This window comes from Ambystoma mexicanum, chromosome 10 (genome assembly GCF_040938575.1).
Source record: "Ambystoma mexicanum isolate Mex_15411 chromosome 10, UKY_AmexF1_1, whole genome shotgun sequence".
Lineage (NCBI taxonomy): Eukaryota > Metazoa > Chordata > Amphibia > Caudata > Ambystomatidae > Ambystoma > Ambystoma mexicanum.
Window position 1 is genome coordinate 1,516,851,971 of NC_090932.1, and position 22,575 is coordinate 1,516,874,545.

At 47.8% G+C, this 22,575-nt stretch overlaps 1 protein-coding gene across 4 annotated transcripts in view; it reads right to left on the minus strand.

Moving 5' to 3' along the window:
* Positions 1–18,293: 18,293 nt before the first annotated feature.
* CCDC92 (coiled-coil domain containing 92) overlaps positions 18,294–22,575 on the minus strand; it is a 447,549-nt gene continuing 443,267 nt past the window's right edge. For all 4 annotated transcript variants that reach the window (XM_069619696.1, XM_069619695.1, XM_069619697.1 and 1 more), the window contains exon 4: positions 18,294–19,850. In XM_069619696.1, the coding sequence (XP_069475797.1) occupies positions 19,081–19,850 (770 nt within the window). In that variant the 3' untranslated portion in view covers positions 18,294–19,080. The remainder of the gene's footprint in view (positions 19,851–22,575) is intronic.

Genomic DNA, 22,575 nt, shown 5'->3' on the forward strand with positions numbered 1-22,575 from the left:
TGAGGGGAAGCACCAAAACGGGGTGTTGCCGTGCACACCAGAAATTCATGGGAATCTGATTCTCTGTTGCTTGGCAACAGGCTCCGGTCCCATCACTGTTCCTCAGGATGTCACCATAAGTATGGAGGGAAGGGCACAGGACATAAGAGTACATAAGAGCTTAATAACAGGTTCCTCTTCTCTGCTTTCTCTCTCCCCTGCTGACCTACCTGTCTGCTGTACCAACTGGTTGCTTGGCTACCCTCAGAGTCTCACTGGGTACCAGGCTCTTTCTTGATCAGTCACCTTTGCACTGTCTCCGGGCCTACCATGCACTTAGGGGCTGTAACTGTAACCCTACAGTCCCTTATGCTCCTTGCACTACCCAGAGCCGCGCTGCCCAGTTTTGTACAAAAACACCGTATCTAAACGGTTGCATGTACAAAAAGTTCTACAAATGGTAGCACCAAAAGTTCGAACACCAAAAGTTCGAGCTTTTGGTGCTAGCATTGCAGGTAAGTAAAAAAAAACAAAAAAATGCAGGGGCTGTCAGGGTGTCCCCCGCAACACCACGCTCACTATACCGTGTGGTATAGTGAGCAGGGTGTTGCGGGGGTCACCCCCGCACCACACCTGCAAAAAAATAAATTAAAAAACAGGGGCTGCGGAGGTGTCCCCCGCAACACCCCGCTCACTATACTTAGCAGTAAGTATAGTGAGCGGGGGTTGTGGGGGGAAACCCATGCAGCCCCCCATAAAAGAAAAAAAAGAAAAGGACCCTGCAGCGCCAGTTCCCGATCACGGAAATGAAAGGGAACTGGTGCCGCAGGGACCCAGCATGAAGAGAAGGTAAGTGGGGTTTGTTTATATTGGGGGTGTGGGTGTGTGGAGGGTGTGGGTGGGGTTTGTGTTGTGGGTGTAGGTATGTACGTATGTTCGCATGAGAAAGATGCAAACTTTTGGTAGTTTGCACCTTTCACATGCGAACATTCCGGCCGCAGTAAATTCAGCTGCGGCTGGATCACGTGGATTCGCGTGACCTGGCTGCACTTACTCAGAGCATTGCTGCCCTGTTTTCCCCCTCCCTCTGCAGCCCCCCTTTCCCCTTCTCGTTCTTGTACTTGCTTGATCTGAATGACACAAGGCCTAGTAAGATCGTTTGTCTTGTCCTCCCTCTGTCTTCCCTACCTTGTCTTGTCGGCCTAGAAAAACTTGTGTACAAGTGTGTTATAAATGACTTATCATACATCATACCCTGAAAGTCTGGTAGGGCTAGGGTGGAGTCAGCCTGGAGTCAGGCCATAGGTCCTTTGCTTCTGAAAGGGCCCAGGGATGGCAGGGTGAGTCATATGCCAGAATCGACAGCGGAACATCTCTGAAATCGCATAGCGTGGCAGAGTTAGAATCATTTTAGAATCAACAGACCAATATCTCTGAAAGGCCGGGAGCTAGCATCAGGACAGTCAGTGCGGTTCCCAAGGTTCATTTTGGGTTTTGCCAATACACAAATTGCTGTTTTGCTCTAAAAAGCTAGAAATTACACAACCTTGCAGAGGGTGGAACCCCCTGCCTCCATGGGCAAAATAAATGAAATTATAGGTACAGCCCTGCTGGGTGGACTGCTCCCTGTGCCATTTTATTACATTTAAGTGCTGGCTGCCAAAACAACAGGATGAAAAAATGCTCTTTCCTTTTTGTCCAGGGAATCGCGAGGCTCCTGTACACCACGAGGTGGGGGTAATTTTGCTCCAATATTCCATCTGTAACATTGCTGGTGATAGGGAATAGCTCCGGGTTTAGAAGTTTATCTGGGAATACCAGCCCAGTCCTGATTATGTTCTGACAAGTTCCTGAGTGGAGGAATGCCATGCCTGTCTTCTTTCATTGTCAAGTAACCCTGAGTGAGAATTTCTAGTTCTTTGGCTGTCACCACTTGACACATGGCGGACCCTGGGATTGTTTGGGTTAATAATTTAACAGACTGTCTACGACCTCCTTGGTCTACTCCACCAAGCTAAGAGTCTCTTCAGAGACTCGGGTATGGACAAGCCCTCTTTCTCTGCTTGTCTCTCTTTGGTCAAGCCTCCTACTTATCACTTCTGTTTTCCTCCATCTGTGTCCCGCTTTCCTCCTCCTTGACAGCATGACATGCTACATTCTGCTCCTCCTCCACCTATGTCTTACCTTCTCCCTCGTATTGTTCCACTCCTCCTCCTCTTGCCTACCTGGTAGCTCCTTCTCATTCACCTAATTTACTTGTTCTCTCCATTACTCGTCTCCTCCACTTCCTCGGCTCATCTCATTCCGCTATTCATTGTTCCTTCTCCATCCACCTTGTTCATCCCTAATTCCCTTTTATGTACATTCCTCCTTTCTCTTCTTCCTGACTGCCCCTTCCCACCTCTGACCCCAGTACCTTCTTTCAGATTGTCTCCACTCCTCCTAATGACTAAGTTTCAGCTCTGACTGCCTCCTCCATTCTCTGATGTTTCCCCACCTCTTACTTTTACTGACTGCTCTCCATAACCTCAGTCACCTCCCACTCTTCCTCGTCCACTCTCCAATGTTCTCGCCTCTTCCTCCATTTTGCTCCTCTTCTACCACTCCATTCTCCCTCCTTATCCGGTCAACCATGTACTGTCCAACACCTCGAGCCCCAAACTCCCGATTCCCACACTTCTCCTTACTTCTTGTGGCTTTTTATTCACCTGCTGAACAACCTGCATATTGATTAATTGACTAAGGGTTATCAGCTGATTAGGATTGACACTCACACCGAAGGGCAACAAACCTTAAATTCTGACATTAAACACAGACACTTGGATTCAGATTCTTTGCTGCCTTGTTTGCACACGCTGCATCGTCCACTTCCTTATTCCTTCCAAGGTCAGTAAGCATCTGTTTCTGATGTGTGTGAGGTTTTACAAGCTCTCTGACAGGACTACCAAGTAGGTGCTCGAGTGGCAATTGTTGACTTAATTGTGATGTTCAAACATACCTCTGCACAGAGGTTGCTGGCTCTGTGAACACCTGCAGTAGTAAGACCTTGGGAAAAGCAACAACTTTTTGGAAACGCCGGCAACAGCAGTAGGCCAGCAAAAGGCCCTGTTTGCCCCCGACCCCCTCAGAATCCCTGTTACCTCGAGGTGGAGAGGGCAAGCGCCCCAACCATCCCCCTCAGGGAGCCACCACCACCTTCACCGAAACCGCGTGGCATCTGCTGCGAGACCGCCGCTTCTTGCAGCCCTTCCAGCTCAGAACCTGAGATCGCTGTGCTGTACTGAATTAGGGTGAGGGTTCACTCAATCTGAGCCCTCTGATTAATTTTACAAGCTTGTTTGCCTTTGCTCTGCACAATTAGCTCTCTGTGCGCGGAGTGGTGCCCACATTTGTCGCCACTGCAATATTTGCCTGCTCCAAAGATGTCGGACGCGACGTAGCGCCAAAACGAGGCTGGCTTTGCCTCGCTGCTTAGTTACTGAGGCCTTCATCAACTTTCCAGGTCTGCTGGCAGGGGGAAACGCTGGCAACAGCAGGAGGCCAGCAAAAGGCCCTGTTTGCCCCGGTTCGCAATGGACCACCTTGCTAATCTGCTCTCTCACCTTCTCCTCATCACGTCCTACTCATGAACTATAATCTGTCCCAGCTTAACATTGCACATCGGAATCGTTACGCCCCAGGCAAGCGAACGTGAGTACCATCATTGTGTATGCCATTACACTGCCTGTAAACTCTGTTTGTGTACACAACAGTCATCCTGCCTGTCACCGTACTACTTAATCTTTGCTAATATGCGTCATTATGCAGTCCCTTGTTGTCTACTTCTCTGATCATCCAACATCGAAACTATCTGCCATACAGTATTGTCAATAGCATTTGACTATCTATTCATCTGGCACTAGATCATTATAAGCTGATTTTGTCTTACCAGTAAGCCACAGAGGCCTGTGCTTACCGAGATTAGCTGTTCCCAAGATTCAGACGCCACGAGAGTAATGGTGTGCCCTTCAGCATCATTAACAACCTATTCCACCTATACTCTCGCTGTTTGAAACGTAACATGCCTGCATATCTTGTCTTGTACTAATCTGCAACCTACAGCATTGAATGCTTTATTTTGCCTGGATCACTGGGTTTATAATCATGTATGCCTCACTGCTCCACAATATTGTCTTACTACACATTGTCTTGCATGGTACAATCTGTTTGGTAAGTGCCTACACCACCAAACCCTTAACTACACTGACCACCCCTGACAAGCATAGGAATACACTGGCTGTGGCCCCTCCCTGTACTATCAACTGCGAAATCAAACCTACCATCTTCCTCCCTCCCCTGAATCTCATAGGTAGAATCAAACCCAATCCCTTCCTCCCTCCATTGAATTTAATGTACACCACTCCCACCATCACTCCCTAGCCTTGAAAACCTACTCACCTTCTACCATTATATGCCCATGCCCTACTATAGTCAGAAATTCCAGGCTTGGCTCTAGACTAGGCAAAGATTACAATCGCCCATATACGTCCACTATCACTACCATTCCGCCACTTAGACCTATAAAGGTTCCAAAAACACTCCAAAATTGCTCACTAAAACTAAAATAACACAGTGCACCCTAAACCCATCTGCTCAGAGTCCTGTCATTATCCATGGAGCTCTTATCAATGACAGATCATTGGTAGCCCACACAGTAGAGATTGCCGACCTTTTCATTGAAGAGAAACTGGATTTCCTAGCAATCACTGAGACCTGGCTACACCCAGCAGCAGGACCATCCCTAGTTATAGCCACACCTGACGACTACACAGTGATTAGACTGGACAGAGAATCCTCTAAAGGCAGCAGCATTGTCTTCATCGCCAAAACTTCATTAGGTCTGAGAGCTGTTCCACATGACCCCATATCATCATCTGACTCACTGACTATCAAGCTTCCACTGACCGCATCACGCACCTTAACTATTCATTTGATCTACAGACCCCCGGGACCCATAGGCTCCTTCGAAGAAGATATTAATACCTTGCTCTCAACCAATACTAAGCCCTCATCGCAACTCCTCATACTAGGCGACTTTAACTTAGGCTTTAACGACTCCACAGACCAAGCAGCACAAACCATGGCCAAAAGTCTATCTGAACTAGGCTTTACTCAGAGAGCCCTCTCACCCACACATGATAAAGGACGCACCCTAGACTGGATTGCAGACCTCAATTATGCTACTAACATAACCTCTATTGAACCACAATCATGGGCCAATCACTTCCTCCTTACGTTTGACCTACAGGATAGCTCCACTCACCCTAGTGAGCTATCCTTAGCCCCGTCTATTCCTACTAGGAGTAAGAAAAATATCACGTTAGACAACCTTAAACTGTATCTCAAACCATTGCGTATACCTCCGCCTCTTCTTGCAGACCCGTCAGATCTTGTGAACCTCTATAACCAAACCATTACCTCAGCCTTATATGCTATTGCCCCTCTAAAAATTTGCAAAAGCAAACCCAAAGCACACCTGGTTCACTCCTTAGCTTAAATATCTAAGAAATGAAAAAAGGAAATTCGAATCCATCTGGAGAAAAAAAAAACACTGTAGCCAATAAAGACACCCTACTAAAAATGACAGCCACCTACAAAGATGAAATCCTCCTAGCAAAACGTGAAATCTATAATAACAGGATTGACAAAGCAAGCTTCAGTACCAGAAAACTTTTTAACATCCTAAGAGAATTTGAATCCCCCCACCCCCTCCACAGATAATTGTATTAAATATCAAAAATGATGCACCAATATTCAAGATGCACTAGCCAACAAAATCACCATGCTCCAAAATAAAATAGCCTCCATGGAAATATGAGAAATATAAGTTCTACTACCTCTAAGCCTACCGAGCGTTTCAAATTTTCACCCGTGTCTCCCCAAGAAGTGCAAAAAATCATATTCTCACTTAAACCGTCCAACTGCCAAGGCGACGCCTGTCCTGCCTCTGTCATAAAAGAACCAGTAAGTGTATTCGCCCTCTTCATCACCTCATTGATAAATGCCTCCCTCCGTACACGGTCTGTCCCTACTAATCTTAAGAATGCATGGGTATTACCCCTACTAAAAAACCCATCTCTACACCCAAATATACCTGCAAACCTTAGACCTATCACGGCATTCCCCTTCTTACTAAAGATAATTGACAAAGCTTCCTACAACCAAATACAAAATTATCTAGAGGCCAACAAACTACTCGGACTCCGCCAATTGGGCTTCAGGACCCAACACGGCACTGAAACAGCCCTGATTGACCTAAAGTTACAGATTGACGATCTGAAAGACAAAGGTAAATCTGCCCTCTTGCTTCTGTTGGACTTGTCTGCCGCCTTTGATCTTGTTGATCGCAACATTTTGTGAAAACACCTTTACACACCGGTACACTTCTCAACAGAAGCAACAGCATGGATCCATTCCTTTTTAAACAATAGATCCATGCGAGTCTTCTCTGCCACAGCCGATCTGATCCCAATTTCCTGTGGAGTTCCACAAGGGTCCTGTGTCTCGCCAACCATGTAGAACGCATTTACCAAACCACTGTTTGATGATCTGGATTCACTGGGTGTCATCTACACCAACTACGCAGATGACACCCAGATCCTCATACCTCTGACTGGTGACTATAATTAAGACCTCATCCTTATAAAGAAAATATACCTCATCATTCAGGCCTGGATGGCCACACATGGCCTCTGCCTGAATGATGAGAAGATAGAACTTCTCCTTCTAGCCACTCCCACTAACATGAATAGAATGAGCGACCAATACTACTCCTTTTGCATTGATGGTAACAATATCAACGTTGCCAAGGAGGTAAAAACCTGACTCTTCCTTAAATCTGCACAAACAGGTCAGTGCAACAGCCTACGCCACAGGATATACATGTAAACTCATTTGATCATGCAAACCATTTCTATCTGTGAAAAGTTGTATGACCCTAGCCAGAGCTTTAGTATTATCCAAAATTGATTATTGCAATGTGCTGTACATAGGCGCCAGCAAATACATCATAAAAAAAACTACAGATCCTACAGAACAATGCGCTGAGAACTGCTCTGGGTATACCACGCAGACAATACATTTCGACCATCAGACGCAACAACAAATGGCTCTCTATCAAAGAGATAATACAGCTTAAAACAGCTTCCCTGACCCCTCAATATTTAATAGATACATTCACCAAAAATTACCACGGCAGACTGACTAGGTCTTTGAATTCCAAATGTTTGCAAGTGACCAGGTACAAGCTCAAAAAAGCAGGTGGCTGCAGTTTCCCAGTTATGGCAGTGCAACTTTGGAATTCTTTACCTGCCACCCTTAGAGTGGACCAATCCTTCTATAAATGTAGGAAAGATATGAAAAACTGGCTGATTTCCAATGACACACCATACTAGCCATCTCATTGGCAAGCTTGTCCATTACAATTGCAACTGTATAACACTATAGATTGTAAATATTGTAAATTAATGCAAACTTCTCTGTGCTTACTGTATATATCTCATGTTTTCCCTCTTCTTTACCTTTTGTTACTGTGCGTATATTTCTGTGTGTAACTAAGAAATGGCATATTCTTGTAATGCGCCCAGATACCTTTGGGTGCGGCACGCACTATAAATAACAACAAATACAAACAAATACAAACTTTGTTGTTGGTTACACGGGCTGTCTGCCACAAGATTAACGTTACAATCTTTCTCCCTGATTTATAGTGCATTTATTAAGTTTATATAGCCCATTACGCCAAAGCGCTTTACATTAGAACAACAAGAATACATAGAATAATAAAATAGAAGCATAATTACAAACATGAGACAAACCAATGAAACAGTATGTAGAACAATTTACCTAGGTCAATAAACAGATGAAGGGATGGGGGAGGAGTAAGGGGAGAGAAGAGGGGATCAAGACGGGCATAAAGATGATGTTTCAAGGGGGAGCGGAGGAGGCATAAGAGGGAATGGAGAGGGTATGGGAGGTAAGTAGGAGGGGAAAAAGTGAAGGGAGAGAGAAGTGAAGGGAGGTAATGAAGGAAGTAAGGGCGGGGAATGGAAAAGATGAGATTTCAAGGAGACGCAGAAGGAGGAGTAGGTGGGGCTGGAGCGGATAGACAGAGGTAGAGAGTTCCAGTGTAGGGGGGCCAGGAGCTGAAAGGAAAGGAACGCAAACGCGAAGAGGGACAGGGAGACAGGGGGACAGTGAGTAGGAAGAGATCAGCAGATCGGAGGGAGCGGGAGGGGTGTAGAATGAAAGGAGAGAAGAAAGGAGGGAGCGAGATCATGAAGAGATTTAAAAATGAGACAGAGTAAGTGAAATTTAAGTTGGGAGTGAAACGGAAGCCAGCCAAGGTATGAAAGCGAGGAGGAAATGGAGTCATGAGGAGCAAGAAGACAAAGGGTACGGATGGAGGAATGGTACAGGGATTTGAGGGGAGCAAGATGAGAGTCAGGGAGTCCAAAGAGGAGAGTAGAGCAATCGACAGTACGAGAGAAGATGAGGGAGGAGATTACGAGTTTAGTGGCATGGAAGGGTGAGGGAGGAACTGATTTTACGAATATTGAAGAGATGGTAGCGACAGGCGTGAAAGGTAAGATAAATATGGTGAGTAAAGGAGAGGGAGGAGTCGAAGTGGAGGCCTAGATTGTGAGCATGAGTAGAGATGGGGAGATTACAAGGGGGAAGTGAATACAAGGAGGGCGAGGGGGGGAGCTTTTTCGAAGGAAAGAATAAGACTTCAGTCTTATCAGTGTTGAGGGAGAGAAAGTGGGAAGACTTACAGTTTTTGATAGCAGTAAGGCAGGAAGATAGATTGAGATGGAGGTCCGGAGTGAAAGAAGAGAAGGAGAGGAAAAGCCGGGTGTCGTCTGCGTAGAAATGGTGAGAAATGCCAAATGAAGAGATAATGGGGGCAAGAAGGGAGGTATAAAGTGAGAAAAGGAAAGGGCCGAGTACAGAGCCTTGGGGAACACTGTAGTCCAAGGGGATAGTGGAGGAGGTACAACCACACCAGGAAACAGCAAAAGAACGGTTAGAGAGGGTGGAGGAAAGCCAATTGAGGACAGATCCTTTGAAGCCAAAGGAAGAAAGTGTGTTGAGGAGTAAGGGTTATTCAACAGTATAAAAGGCAGCGGAAAGGTCAAGGAGGAAGGGAACGGAGGACTGCTTAGAGTAGCGAGCAGTCAGGAGGGAGTTGAGAACATATGTGAGAGCAGTCTCAGTGGAGTGTTTAGGGCGGAATCCAGATTGAGAAGGGGCAGGAGAGAATGATTGGATACAAAAGCTGAGAGTTGAGAGTAGACTAGGCGTTCAAGAAGCTTAAAGAGGAACGGAAGAAGCGAGATTGGACGGAAATTGGATGCGTGAAGGGGTTAGCAGACAATTTTTTCAGTATAGGGCTGATAGTAGCGTGTTTGAAGGTGGAAGGGAAGGTAGCAGAGGAGAGACAGATATTGAAGAATGAGGTTAAGTAGGCAATGAAAAGAGGGTAGATTTTAGGAATAAGGAGAGTGGGGAGGGGATCAGAGGGGGCAGCAGTAGGATGAGTTTTGGACAGGAGGAGGGAAACATTGGACGGAGTAACAGGAGAGAAGTCAGACATGCAAGCGGAAGGGGAGGCGAAAGAAGGGGGAGCAGGGGAATAGGAAGGGGAGACGAGAATGTTTTGGCGTAAAGAGAGAATTTTGGAAGAGAAGAAGTCAGCAAAGTCAGAAGGAGAGAGAGAGAAGAAGTAGCTGACGGGTCAGGAGTAGGCGGGGAGAGAAGACGAGAAAGGGTTTGAAAAATACGAGGGTGAGAGTCTTGGGAATTGAGAAGGTTAGAGTAGTAGGAACATTTAGCCGAGCTGAGACAAGAGTCATAAAGAGAGTGGTAGGAGAAATAGGAGGTTTGATTAGCCAGAAAACGGAATTTGAGGCAGCGTCGCTCAAGGCGACGTAGGAGACGACGCATGGACAGAAGTTGAGGGGAAAACCAGGGTTGAGAAGGTTTGCGAGTAGGGCGGAAGGAGGCGAGTGGGTAGAGTTGATTGAGACTGGAGGAGATGGAGGAGACATAGAGGATAGGGTGTCATTAGCCGAGAGAGAAGAGCAGGTATCAAAAAAGAGAGAAGGGCTAAAGTTACGGAGATCCCGTCGAGAGAAGGAAATGGGGGAAGAAGAGGGAGTGGACAAAGTGAGAGGGAGAGTGAGGGAAAATGAGAGTAAAGCATGGTCAGAAAGATAGTTGGGAAGGGAAGAAACGGGGGAGGAGGAGTAGGTTGAGATAAAGATAAGGTCAAGAGTGGAGCCAGATGAGTGAGTAGGAGGAGTCCGGAGGGGAGAGAGGAGGTAGGAGTCAAGAATGGATAGAAGAGTGGAAGGTTGAGAGGAAGTGCAAAGGTGAAGGTTGAAATCACTGAGTACTGTGAGGGGACAGGGGGAGGGAGAGATGAGAGCGAGGAAGTGGTCATGGTCATTATAAGAGGAGGGCCAGGAGGTCTGTAGATAATTAGAAAGGAAACAGCGTGAGGGGAAGTAAAGGATTTGTACAGGTATTCGAAGGAAGGGAAGGTAGGAAGAGACAGAGTGGAGGTAGAGAAAAGACACTTAGGACGGTAGAGGAAACCAATGCCACTGCTTCGACCAGAAGGACGAGAGACATGAGAGAAGGAGGAGGAGATGAGAGAGGCAGGTACAGTAGAATTGTGAAGGGGGATCCAAGTTTTAGTTATACAAAAGAATAGAAGGTTAAGTCGGAAGAACATGTCAAGAGCAGCTGCGGTCTTGTTGCAGAGGGATCTGGCATTCCAGAGGGCAATATTGATAATACTGGTGGTTAGACAATAGGGGGGTAGATGAGGTTAGGATGATGAGGGACAGTTGGAGGCGGATGGGGTGAACAGGGGTGAGGATGAGCATAGGGGTGGTCATGAAAATAAGAGGAAGAGATAGGAGAAAGGGGAGGGTGCAGGGGAGGGGGGAAGAAAGCAAAGAGTAAGGTGGTCCAGGAGAGGAGAGTCTGGCAACACGCATGACAAAGGGGGTAGAGAAGCTAAAGAGGGGAGGGAAAGTGGGGAGAGGGAGCTCGAGGGGGGAAGGAGAAGAAGGGGAAGGGGAGAAAGGAACTACAGGATTTCAGGAGGAGAGAACACAGGGAGCTGTTGGGTATTAATGAGGAATGGGTGTGGAAGGGGAGGGGCAAGGGCTGGTAGAGTTAGGGACAGAAAGAAGCAAGGATGGTTGAGAGGGCTCAGGGAGAAATCAGAGTGCAAGGAAGCCAACGGTGTAGGCGGCCGTAGGAATAAGGGAGGCCGGAGGGGCTAGGGCGAAGTAAAGCAGCTGGAGAGCCCTGTGGCGGTAGAGGCCAGCAGATAGGAGGTCAAGGGTGGTAAGGTGGCGGGACTGAGCAAGTGAGGAAGCAGGACGCTGTAGGTGGGTGGGAAGGTCTGAGTGCTGCATGGAAGGAGGAAGATGTAGTATAAGAGGGGGGCAGTGGACCGAGGGATAGCGCTATGTCAAGCACAAGCACTAAGATGGTAGGTCAGACAATGATGCAGGAGGCGAGCAGACTAAAGAAGGAAAGGGTCAGCGTAGAGCAGCGCTGCGGTCTGGGCAGATACAGGTGCACTGGTGAAAGCCCCCACGTAGTAAGAAGTAGGTCATAGGAGATGGGCAGATCCAGGAAGAGGTTTAACGGAGATTGTAACCCCTCGGACCAGCACAGGGAAGAGAAGTAGACTGTAGAATAGGAGGGGTCAGACCAGGGTGGAGATGGTCTGCGGGGTCCAGTTCAGCAGGCAAGTAGGAGGAGCAGAGGCGGGCTCCGGGAGGGGACCAAACGTAGCAGCTTCACTTCAATGAAGGTCAGAGTACAGAGGACCAGTGCGGGCTAGAGGAAAGGCCTGGAGGTGGCAGGCAGCCCGAGAACAGGACTGAGCGGGCAGCCACAGCAACCAAACGTCCAGAGGCTAGCGAAAGGAGGGCCAGGGTTGGCCAGTGGAGGGCCCAAGTGGTGACTGGAGACTCGCGATCAGGAGGAGCTGGCGGCCACAACAGTCAGACGTCCATGAGGCGGGTGAAGAGAGGGCCAGTGATGGCTGGTGCAGGGCCCTAGTGCAGACAGCCGGTCTGTAGATGGCAGTTGAATGACCGCGAGGCAGAAAGAGGAACAGTGCCGGCCAATGGAGGGCCCAGGTAGTAGCAGGAGGCCCGCCATGAGGATGGAGCAAAGGCCACTGCAGCAAAGGAACCCAACACAGATTTAGAGAGGGCTGGTGACTGGAGGCGCGCAGTCAGGAGGGGCGATCGGCCAGAACATCAGACGGCAGAGAGGCTGGTAAAGAGAGGGGCTGGTGACAGCTGGTAGAGGGCCCTGGTGGAGACAGGCAGCCTGCGGTAAGGAAGGAGCAGGAGGCCTCTGCAGCCAAACGTCCACGATGCAGGAGATGAGGGGGCCTATGACGGCCTGCAAAGGGCTGGTGGAGGCAGGTGGCCCGCGTCAGGATGGAGTGGGCAGGTAGGCAATTCAAATACAGTAGGAGCTGGAGCAATCACAGCCGCAGTGCTTCCACGAAGGTCTGTAGGGGCCGATGATGGGAGGAGGGCCCTCGGATAGAGGAACAGTGCCGGCCACGGAGGGCCCTCGTAGTAGCAGGAGGCCCATGGTGAGGATGGAGTAGGGGGCTGCTGCATCCAAACGATCAAAAGGCAGGTGGTAAGAGAGCCGGTGACTGGAGGCACGCAGTCAAGAGGAGCAAGTGGCCAAAGCAGCCAGACGTCGGAGAGGCTGGTGAAGAGAGGGACGGTGGTGGTTGGTAGAGGGCCCTAGTGGAGACAGACAGCCTGCGGTGTTGAAGGGGCAGGAGGCCTCTGCAGCCAAACATCTGCGATGCTGGTGATAGGAGGGCCAATGAGAGCCGGTAGAGGGCCTGTGGAGACAGGCGACCCGCGTCAGGACAGACGGACGGGCAGGTAGTTAATTCCAAGTACAGGAGGAGCTTGAGCGATCACGGCCGCAGTGCTTCCACAAAGGTCGGTGGGGGCCGGTGATGAGAGGAGGGCCCTGGTGGCGTCAGTGGAGGCGGGGGTCCCCCGTCAGGACAGAGCGGGCAGGTAGGTAAGTCCAGGTTCAGGAGGAGCTGGAGCAATCACGGCAGAGCTTCCACGAAAGTCGGTGGGGGCCGGTGATGAGAGGAGGGCCCTGGAGCAGCAGGTGAAGTCCCAACGTGCCCGCTCTCAGATAAAAGCGGGAAGAGGCCAGACAGCCGAAAATGCGACAGGCGTCCTGGAGCTGGGATCAAGTTGGAAGAAAGTGCGATTCAAGATGAAACTTGAACAGTAGGTGCCCCAAGGATAAAGAAGCAGGAACGGAGAGTGGGGCTTAGGAAAATTGTTGTAAATATAGATTTCGTAAGGTTTGAATCAGCCTGAAGTAGGGAGACGCCGGATCAGGCAACCGAGCTTCTGCGTCCCCTGGTGGTACTGTATTCATGAGTTCACTGTCTGTTGGACAAATGAGACACTGAACTCGAAATGATCTTCAGAAGTATGTCCATTCTTTATCGGCATCAGGTTTTCCTGAGCTACTGAAGGTATTTCTTTTGTTGGAATTGTTCCTTCCTAGAAAAAGTCCAGTAAACTATTCCCACCCTTCTAGAGGAATGGAGGGGGTTACCATAGCTTTGTGAGGCAAGGTGAATCTTTATGGTCCTAACCAATGACCTTTGGGAAAGTCCCCTTCCTGGAAATCACTTTCCATTTCCTAAGGCTTACCATTCCCAAACAGCCAGGGGTTATCAAGGATCTGGAAGAGACTAATGGACTTAAGGCCGGTGGTGAACTTAATTATAGTGCTGGACTTGGGGAAATTCCCTGTGTATCTCCTCCAGGGCCTGCACAACACATTGGGCAGTGGCATCTGGCTCCCAAGATCATCTCGGTCTGATCACTTAGCATCCAACATGGGTCTTCCTCACATGGGACTAACTGGTCAGCTGGCCAGACATGAGGATGCTCTCCGGTTATGAGTCCAACCCGGAAACCTTTAAAAAAAAAATACATTGAAAAGATGCTGCGACCAGTACAGATGGCAGAGTAATATGTACTTGTGTGTTGATATCATCTCATCCCCACTTGTTAATGTACGTTTTACGGATTTGGGTTGTTTTACCATGATGGAAAATCTTGCGGCCAAAAAGAATAACGGTTTTGACTGAAAATGTTTTTTTCCGTCACGGTAAAACAACCCAAAATAAACACATGATCCCCACCTTACGTACCTGGCAGCGGCACACTTTGCTGTGTGCCAGCGCCATGCTGTGTCCCAGCGACACCCGTTTCCTTTCACTTCCGTGATCGGGAACCAGCACCGGAGGGTCCTTTCCTTTTTTTTTTACTTTATGTGAATTGCTGCGGGGGCCACCTCTGCTGCCCCCACTGACAGTATAGTGAACAAGAGTGCGGGGGACACACCTGCAGCCCTTGTTCACTATAATGCCACTGAATTGGAGATTTAGTCAAAATGTTCGGCCATTCCAAATTTTCGAACGGCCGAAAATTTGACCAAATCTCCCATTTGTGATTTTAAATACGGTCTTTTTGGGTCTTTCCTGTTTACATATCTTATATGCATTGTACGTGTTTAAGAATCACCAAAAGATTAGCATAAACCCTGACAGATATCCTTTGCCTTGGGGACTCTGATGTATTTCTGGGGAGCCCCCCTCTGAAAGGTGGAACACAGGTTAGGGAGAGTAAATAAAGATGCAATATGTTCAGTATCTGTTGTATATCGCCATATCTTCTTTAAGATTTGTAGTATGTTAGTATAACCTCAATAGTTAGGCAAATTGGTGCTCAATAAAGTATTTGGGACATCACGATTAAAAGCAACATCTCAGATTAGCCTCATGTAAGCGTGGAGCAACCCTGATTTCCGCATCTGGATGTTCTTGATAAATAGTGAAGGATGGTATCTGGACAGCCATAGCCATGTACAAAATTACCTCAAAGTCCTGCCTAATCACTTTAATTGGGATACAGTTAGGAAGACCCAAAATGCATTTCCAGATTGCCCCTTGAAGTCGGTCATGGTTAATTTGAAAAGATATGCTTCTTGCCCTGCCCTCAAAATACATTATCAAGATAAACCTTTCCTGCATGCCTTTTAAAATTAATATTAGTCTTGCCACTTCCTGGTCTCATGCTGGTGAAGCTATTCCACCATTGCTCTCATAGCTTGAACCCCCCATAGAAAGTATATGGGCATCCAACTTTAGCTTTTGGTCAGTAGTTCCCCACACTTCAATGTATTTGGGTAGGGTAGATAACCCAAGCCTTGTGAGAAACACTGAGGCGAGGAAGAGTAGGGACAACCTACCTGAAGCACACTGGAAGACTGGGACGAGGGAGAGTCCAACTAAGCCAGTAGAGATTGACTATGTCAGTACTGGGATGAAGAAGCAGTGCAGAGTCATGAGGAACGCCCCACGGAACCAAAGTAAACATCCCAGTCAATGTGGACACTGTCTGAGGATAAACAGTGAAGAGGGACTCGAAAGAGAATTCGGCCCTCCCTGGAGGAACCCAGAGAGAAGTCATCACTGGAGGAGCTGGGATTGTGATGCGGGAAAGCAGAAGAGTTCGAAGATAGTGTCTGGGACACTTACCGACCAGCTGGAAAGCTCACTTACTGTTCTCTGAGGTTAGACAGCCCAGAAAGCTATGTGAGTCAACCTCTAGATAACGAAGACGGCGGGACATTGCTGTCGAAGGCAGACATGCTGCTGGCGAGGAGCAGAGTGCTGCGGAGCAGCCGCAGCAAACAGGAAGACGAACGAAGACTGCAGAGACTGGACGAGAGGCACGACAAAGCCACACACCACCTGGAGAGCATAGGCAAGGCTCTCGCAGGTTCCAGGGTTGCTGGAATGCTGGCTGGGGCGTTAGAAGACTCTGAGGGGTATGAAAGTCGGGTCTGGGACCTGCACCCAATTGAGAAAAGCATCACAAATCCTCTTCTTCGGCACAACACCTGGCAGGAGAGTGAATGAACCAGGTCTGCCAAAGTAAATCAGCAGAATCCTAGGGGCCTGGTACCCACAATTACAGTGCAGTAAAACAAGGTGAAAAGAAGACCAGGGGAAGAGAAGCATATTCCCTGGTGGACTATAACTGTGAGAATACAGAACCAAGAGAAGGGAGACATTGGGCCTCATTACAATGTTGCTGGTCCGGAAACAAGGGTGCCAGTAAGCTCAACGGCACCCTTGTTTCCGGACCGGCAAACTACGTGTTTGCCTGCTGTAGCCGCTGTGCCCGACAGGTCTGACCCTGCCGGGCTCAGCGGTCACGGTAGGCAAACCCTTCCTGGAAGCACTGGCACTGTTAGCAACAGTGCCGGTGCTTCTGTGTCCCCACTCCCATGCGAATGGGGATTAACAAATATACCAGTGTCTGACTTCCCGGCTGCCAGAATCATAATGAGCCGGTGACACCGGGAGGTCAGGCACCGGTAAATATTACAGGTCTGGCGACAACCCGCCGGTAGCATCAGCAGGGTTACCGCCGGACCCGTAATGAAGTCCATTTTCGTGGTACAACAAAACCAGGGGAAGGAGGTCATTCCCCCTGGTACTGCGAACTGCCTCAGAAAGCTCGAGGAGAGCTTGGGGAAGGGAGTCAATCCCCTAGCCTCTGTGAACTTCGATAAAGAGCCTAAAAGAGACATAGGAAAGGAAGCCATACCCCCCGGTGTTGTGTACCGCAAAGCCCAGAGAAGTCAGGGGAAGGAAGCTATAACCCCTGATCCTGTGTGCTGTGAAGCAAAGCCAAGGAACGCCCAGGAAAGGGAGTCATTCCTTGGGCACTGTCAACACATTTCATACAAGATAACTGGAGAAGGGAGGCATTCTCCAGGGACCCAATATTGAGGTAACTATGGGCAATAAGAAATTATGATTGAGTTGGAACTTTACCTTTTTGATTTGAACTGAGAACTTTACAACACCACACGCTGGAACTTTGTTTTGTATCTTGGAGAGGAAGTGAGGAACTGAGACTTGGAGACGGGAGTCATTCTCGCAGGTGAAGTTCCCACCTGCAATTGGAACAACAGAACATTGTCCAGAGGAAGGGAGTCATTCCTTTGGACCAAGAAGATCCTTTACCTCTTTAGTATTAGTTACAATTATGAGGGATAGAAATAGGCGGTGGACTCTTCATTTACTTGGACATTCTGACAGAATCCTTATTTTCTTAGTTGTGGCAGGGCAACCCCTCAGAGTTTAGGGAGAGATAGGTTTCCTCTTTATTTTCACTAAATAAAAGTGTATGCCAACAAGCATTCCACCTGTGTAAGTCTCCCCCTTCTGCACCCTTACACTATTCTAACTGATGACCTTCTTTATGTCATATCTTGGAATTTTTCTTCTTTGGAGAAAACGGCATAGTCTTCGTTTTTTAAAATTGTGATCTATTTTTTGCAGCACACAAATAGATAACCAGAGCGCTCAGCAGGCAAAATGTGGTGGAGTCAAGGAGGACAAGGTCATCCACATACGGAAAAAGACTCACTTTAGTCCCACCCAGTTCAGGTAGGTAAATCCTTTTATGAATAAATTGATAATAATCACGTTTAGCCTGATTAGCTTATAGCAATCACCCATGCGTCTGGGGGCATACAGGGCCAGTAATAGCCTGCAAGTCCGAGCCTTAGCTCGGCCCTCAGCGAGCTCAGATACATTATTGGCCCTGTATGCCCCCAGACAAAGGGGTGTTAACTATTCACACCCCAGAGGAAGATTATTTTTTTACGGGAGGTGGGCTGCGTGCATCTTGCATGTGCCAAATCTCCTGTAAAAAATAAAAAAGAAAATAATATGGCTGGCGCCATACTGGCTAGAGAAGGTGCCAAGTTTGTTTGCTATTTCTGTTATGGTAGCCTGGCATGGACAGGAAAAGGGGTGCAGTAGTCGGAGCCGGCCCTACAGGTAAGTTGGGGGGAGGAAGTTGTGGATGACGTGGGGGTCAGAGGTGGTGGGTAGGGGGCTTGGAGAGTGACTGAGGGTAGAGGCACAGAGAAAAAGATGCTATCACCCAGGGAAGAGGCATGGGCGGCTGGTGGGACACAGGAGGCCACTGCCAGTTTCCGTCCACGTTTCCATCCACCTCATTGGATGGTTGCCCTTTCCCAGATGCAAATATGCCATAATGCATCACTAACCTTGTTAAATGAAACCTAGGCTTGAATTAGGCGAGAGGAGAAAAAAAGAAGTAAAAAAAAGAAAAGAAATGACCCATGAGAATTTTCTTCTAATACTTTATTTCCTTTGCATATTTCATGTATTGTTCGGTATCTTAAAACAGAATTTAAATATAGTCTGGTTCATACCTCATTTTATGTGCATAACATATTTTAACTAAATTACTTTTCTTTTTAAGTGTAATGGTTGCTTTATCAAGCAAAGCCAAGTAAGACGAGGATTGTACACACTGTGTTCGTCAAACTACTGGACTAAATGTTAAAATATATCAACACATTTTGAGGTACACGTCGCAGGAAGACTGCAGCAGTCTTTTGTCTGTAATCTGTAAAATAAGTTCAATGCTGCCCAAGAAAAAGCTGTGTCATGAGCTGAAGCAGAGAGAGAAGACTTAAAGAACATTGACATCTTAAAATGTTAACAGCATATACATATTGCTTTAAGTTTAATATAGCTTGATACTTCCTTTGTATTGATATATATATGTATATATATATATATAGACACAGGGTTACAGGGCAAACTGCGACCATTGCTTTTGTCTTCATGTGTGGTTATTGGATGAACTTGTGTTGCAAGCAGGCAGCAAGACACACTTGCATTTGGCCACAGCAGGTAGGATTGAGTATTTTGCTGTATGAATAAAAACATATGGTTGGATCAGTAGAGGATGGTGTAAATCTATCAATAAACGTTTTGTAGACATTTGGCATGCATGGGAGAGAAGAATAGACAGAGATTATGTCTTACTCTATCTGGGATGAGAATGCATAAAAAGCCCACATACCATGTGTTCAAAATTAAGACCTAGTTTATACGGGTGCATTTTAAACAGTTCGGTCAGTCCCAGAGTGCTTGCTGACAACTTTGCCGCCATTCACTTGATCGACTGCTAGCGTTTCAACCTCCGGTTGGATCTGGGATGGAGCAACGTGGTGAATTCGATGGGCCACACCAATGTGCGCCTTCTGGTGCTTTTCTCGTGCGGGACTGTGGTGGCCAGCAGAACTGCGTTCTGAAGCAATAGGGGGAATAACCAGTGGCCTTTCTTTTATTAGGTGCGCTTCTGTCGATTCTCTGGCTATTAAAAATGGAGTAGGGTCAGGCATTGCATCCAAAGGCTCGCGTAATAGTATTTTGCGGCCATCGGAGCCGAGTCTATATACTTCTGCAATCTCAGAGTTTAGTGGTGTTGAAAGGCTCTTTTTCATTCTCCGTCTTGGCGTCTCTGGCTTCTCTTTTGGGGGAGCTGGCTTATAGCTGGGCAGTAAATTATCGGATGCCGTGCCATCGGACGTGCCGGTGGAACACATAAGCCTCTTCTTAGTGGCATGTAGTTGTGAGGTCAAATATGCAATAGTGCTTGCTCGCTGCTCCAGTTCGCTGGACAGCATGTTCAGTTTATGGCTCTTTATTTTAAGCTCTTCCAAATACTTTTTTTCTCGCTCTTTGATTGTGGTTTCAAGCACCATTATCATTGCATTCTTTTGTTCCAGGTCCTGTAGCAGCTCGTTGTTTTCAGTTTCCTTCTGCCGTAGCTGGACTTCAAGCTCTTCGCATTTTCTTTTCAGCTCTTCGCTTCTTAAATATCCACTTCCTGGAATGATAAACACACTACATGAGAACCAACTACACATACTCATCATTATAATGCAATTATTGACTGCAGTAGATCCAATATTGATACATTTGACCAGACGTTAGCTAAGTAAGCTCATTTTTGGATTATGATCACACAATTCTGGGAAAGACAACAATCCAATTTTTCCATCTAGTAGGATGGTTCTATAGAATAATAGCCACAAAAATGTCAACTACAAAGGCATTTACTATCTACTTATACAATTCAGAAGTTTAACGTGTGTTTTTAAATATTACCCCTCGCCACTGTCCTCTGCACACACACCCCTGTCCTTTTGACATGATATAAGTGGAGTGAAGGTAGGAGATCTACAGTACCACCTCTTTCTCTATTAATCAATGGGCATCGCCACACTTTGTTTAAATCCTAAAAAAATAGACATTCTCTTCTTTCCTGGTTCTATTTATGTTTCACCTCATCCTTTTATTTATTTTCCCACTTCGTCAACTTCCAATCTCTACAAATGCTCCTAACTTGATGTTTATTTTTGACACTAACTTCTACTATAAGGATCACATTTAGGGCCTCATTACAAATCAGGCGGTCCGGAAATAACGGTGGCGGTAAACCGGCCGCCACCGTTGTTTCCGGACCGCCTGATCCCGACTGCAGGCGGGAGGTGATGTTCCCCCCAGGTTTGACCTGGCGGGTTTAACACCGCCCGCCTGCAGGCGGACGAGGAAACACCGGCAGCATTACGAGATGCTGCCGGTGTTTCCATGATCCCCATTCCCATTGAGTCCCATAGGACTCAATGGGAATGGGGATTAACACCATTCCGCCTCCGTGATTCCCGGAAAACCGGGGTTGTAATGCCCCGGTAATTCCAGGAATTACGGAGGCGGAATGGTAATATGAGTCCGGCGGTAACCAGGCGGTTTTACCGCCTCGGTTACCGCCGGACTCGTAATGAGGCCCTTAGTGTATTCTTAAAACTTGCCATTTTCAGCTTTAGAATATTCACCACCTTTGTACCTTGTTAGCAGTCAAACGTCTCTTGCAAACCTTAGTTGTGTCTCATATTATTTATTGTTGCTCCCTTTATGTGTTGATACCGTGTTATGCTACTCTTCCCCTTTGTTCTATTCTGCATTCTGATGTACGGATTATTTTTTGTTTAAGCTATTTATCTTCATTTTCGTCCTGTTTAGCCTAACTTTAGTGGTTTTCCATCCCATCAATATTTTTCATGCAATGTCTTCAAATGTATACATGCTTCTTTTGCACATGGCTATCTGTGATCTTGTTTCTTTGTAACAGCCCTCCAGAGCACTTTGTTCTGCTTGTTAGCTTCTTCATTCTTCTGTATCCTTCTTGTGCTTTTTATAGTTTTAGATGTTTTTCCAACTATTGGCTCTCAATATGTAGAATGCCCTTGGGATTTGTTGTTGCCTTTCTTTAAACTCATTTAAGAACAATCTGAAAGAACATTCACTAGTTAGCCTGTCTCCTAAGTGAGTTTGACAGTTGTGGTTATCTCCTGGTTTGATTTGATTATACTTTTATGTAATTGCTGTTGTATCGACTTTTTTCATATGTCAAAGTGCTTTGGATAAAGGTGCTATACAAATACAATAAGGGGCCGATTCATGGAACAAACGTGCGCCGAAAATCTACGCGCAAGTAGGCGCAAGTAGGCGCAAGCAGGCGCAAGCGGAAAAAAACAGGCGCACGCGCACGCGCGCTATTCATGGAAGTCCCTGCGCGTGTTCACCGCGCGATGTGCGCCAAACCCGTGCATGGCGCACAAGTCACTGCAACATCGCGAAAGGCGTGCGCGACGGTGCGCGACGCGCACAGTGAAAGCGCACAACCTCAGCGCACACAGCAGAAAGTGGGCGGGACATGGGGCGTAACGCGCGGAATGGGGAACAACACGCGAAAATAAGGGCGTAACTGGGGATGCACTGCACGGAAGCAGAGGTAACGCCCACACGCACACGAACCACACGTATTCATGGAATGGAATAGGGCAAACCCACGCACAGCCAAAGCCGCGCACAAGCTGAAACACGTCCGCCACACGAAGGCAGGCGGTAGAGTCCCAGCGCATCAAAAAAGTGGCGCCGCGGGAAGTAAAATACGCGATTGAGCGGGGTACGTGTATTCCGGGGGTGCGCGGGAAGTTACACACGCGAATGAGCGGGCTACGTGTATTCCGGGGGTGCGCGGGAAGTGACACACGCGATTGAGCGGGGTACGTGTATTTCGGGGGTGTGCGGGAAGTTCCACACGCGATTTGGCCGGGTACGTGGATATCAGGGGTGCGCGGGAAGTTCCACACGCGATTTGGCCGGGTACGTGGATTTCGGGGGTGCGCGGGAAGTTCCACACGCGATTTGGCCGGGTACGTGTATTTCGGGGGTGCGCGGGAAGTTCCACACGCGATTTGGCCGGGTACGTGGATATCAGGGGTGCGCGGGAAGTTCCACACGCGATTTGGCCGGGTACGTGGATTTCATGGGTGCGCAGGAAGTTCCACACGCGATTGAGCGGGGTACGTGTATTTCGGGGGTGCGCGGGAAGTTCCACACGCGATTTGGCCGGGTACGTGGATTTCAGGGGTGCGCGGGAAGTTCCACACGCGATTTGGCCGGGTACGTGGATATCAGGGGTGCGCGGGAAGTTCCACACGCGATTTGGCCGGGTACGTGGATTTCAGGGGTGCGCGGGAAGTTCC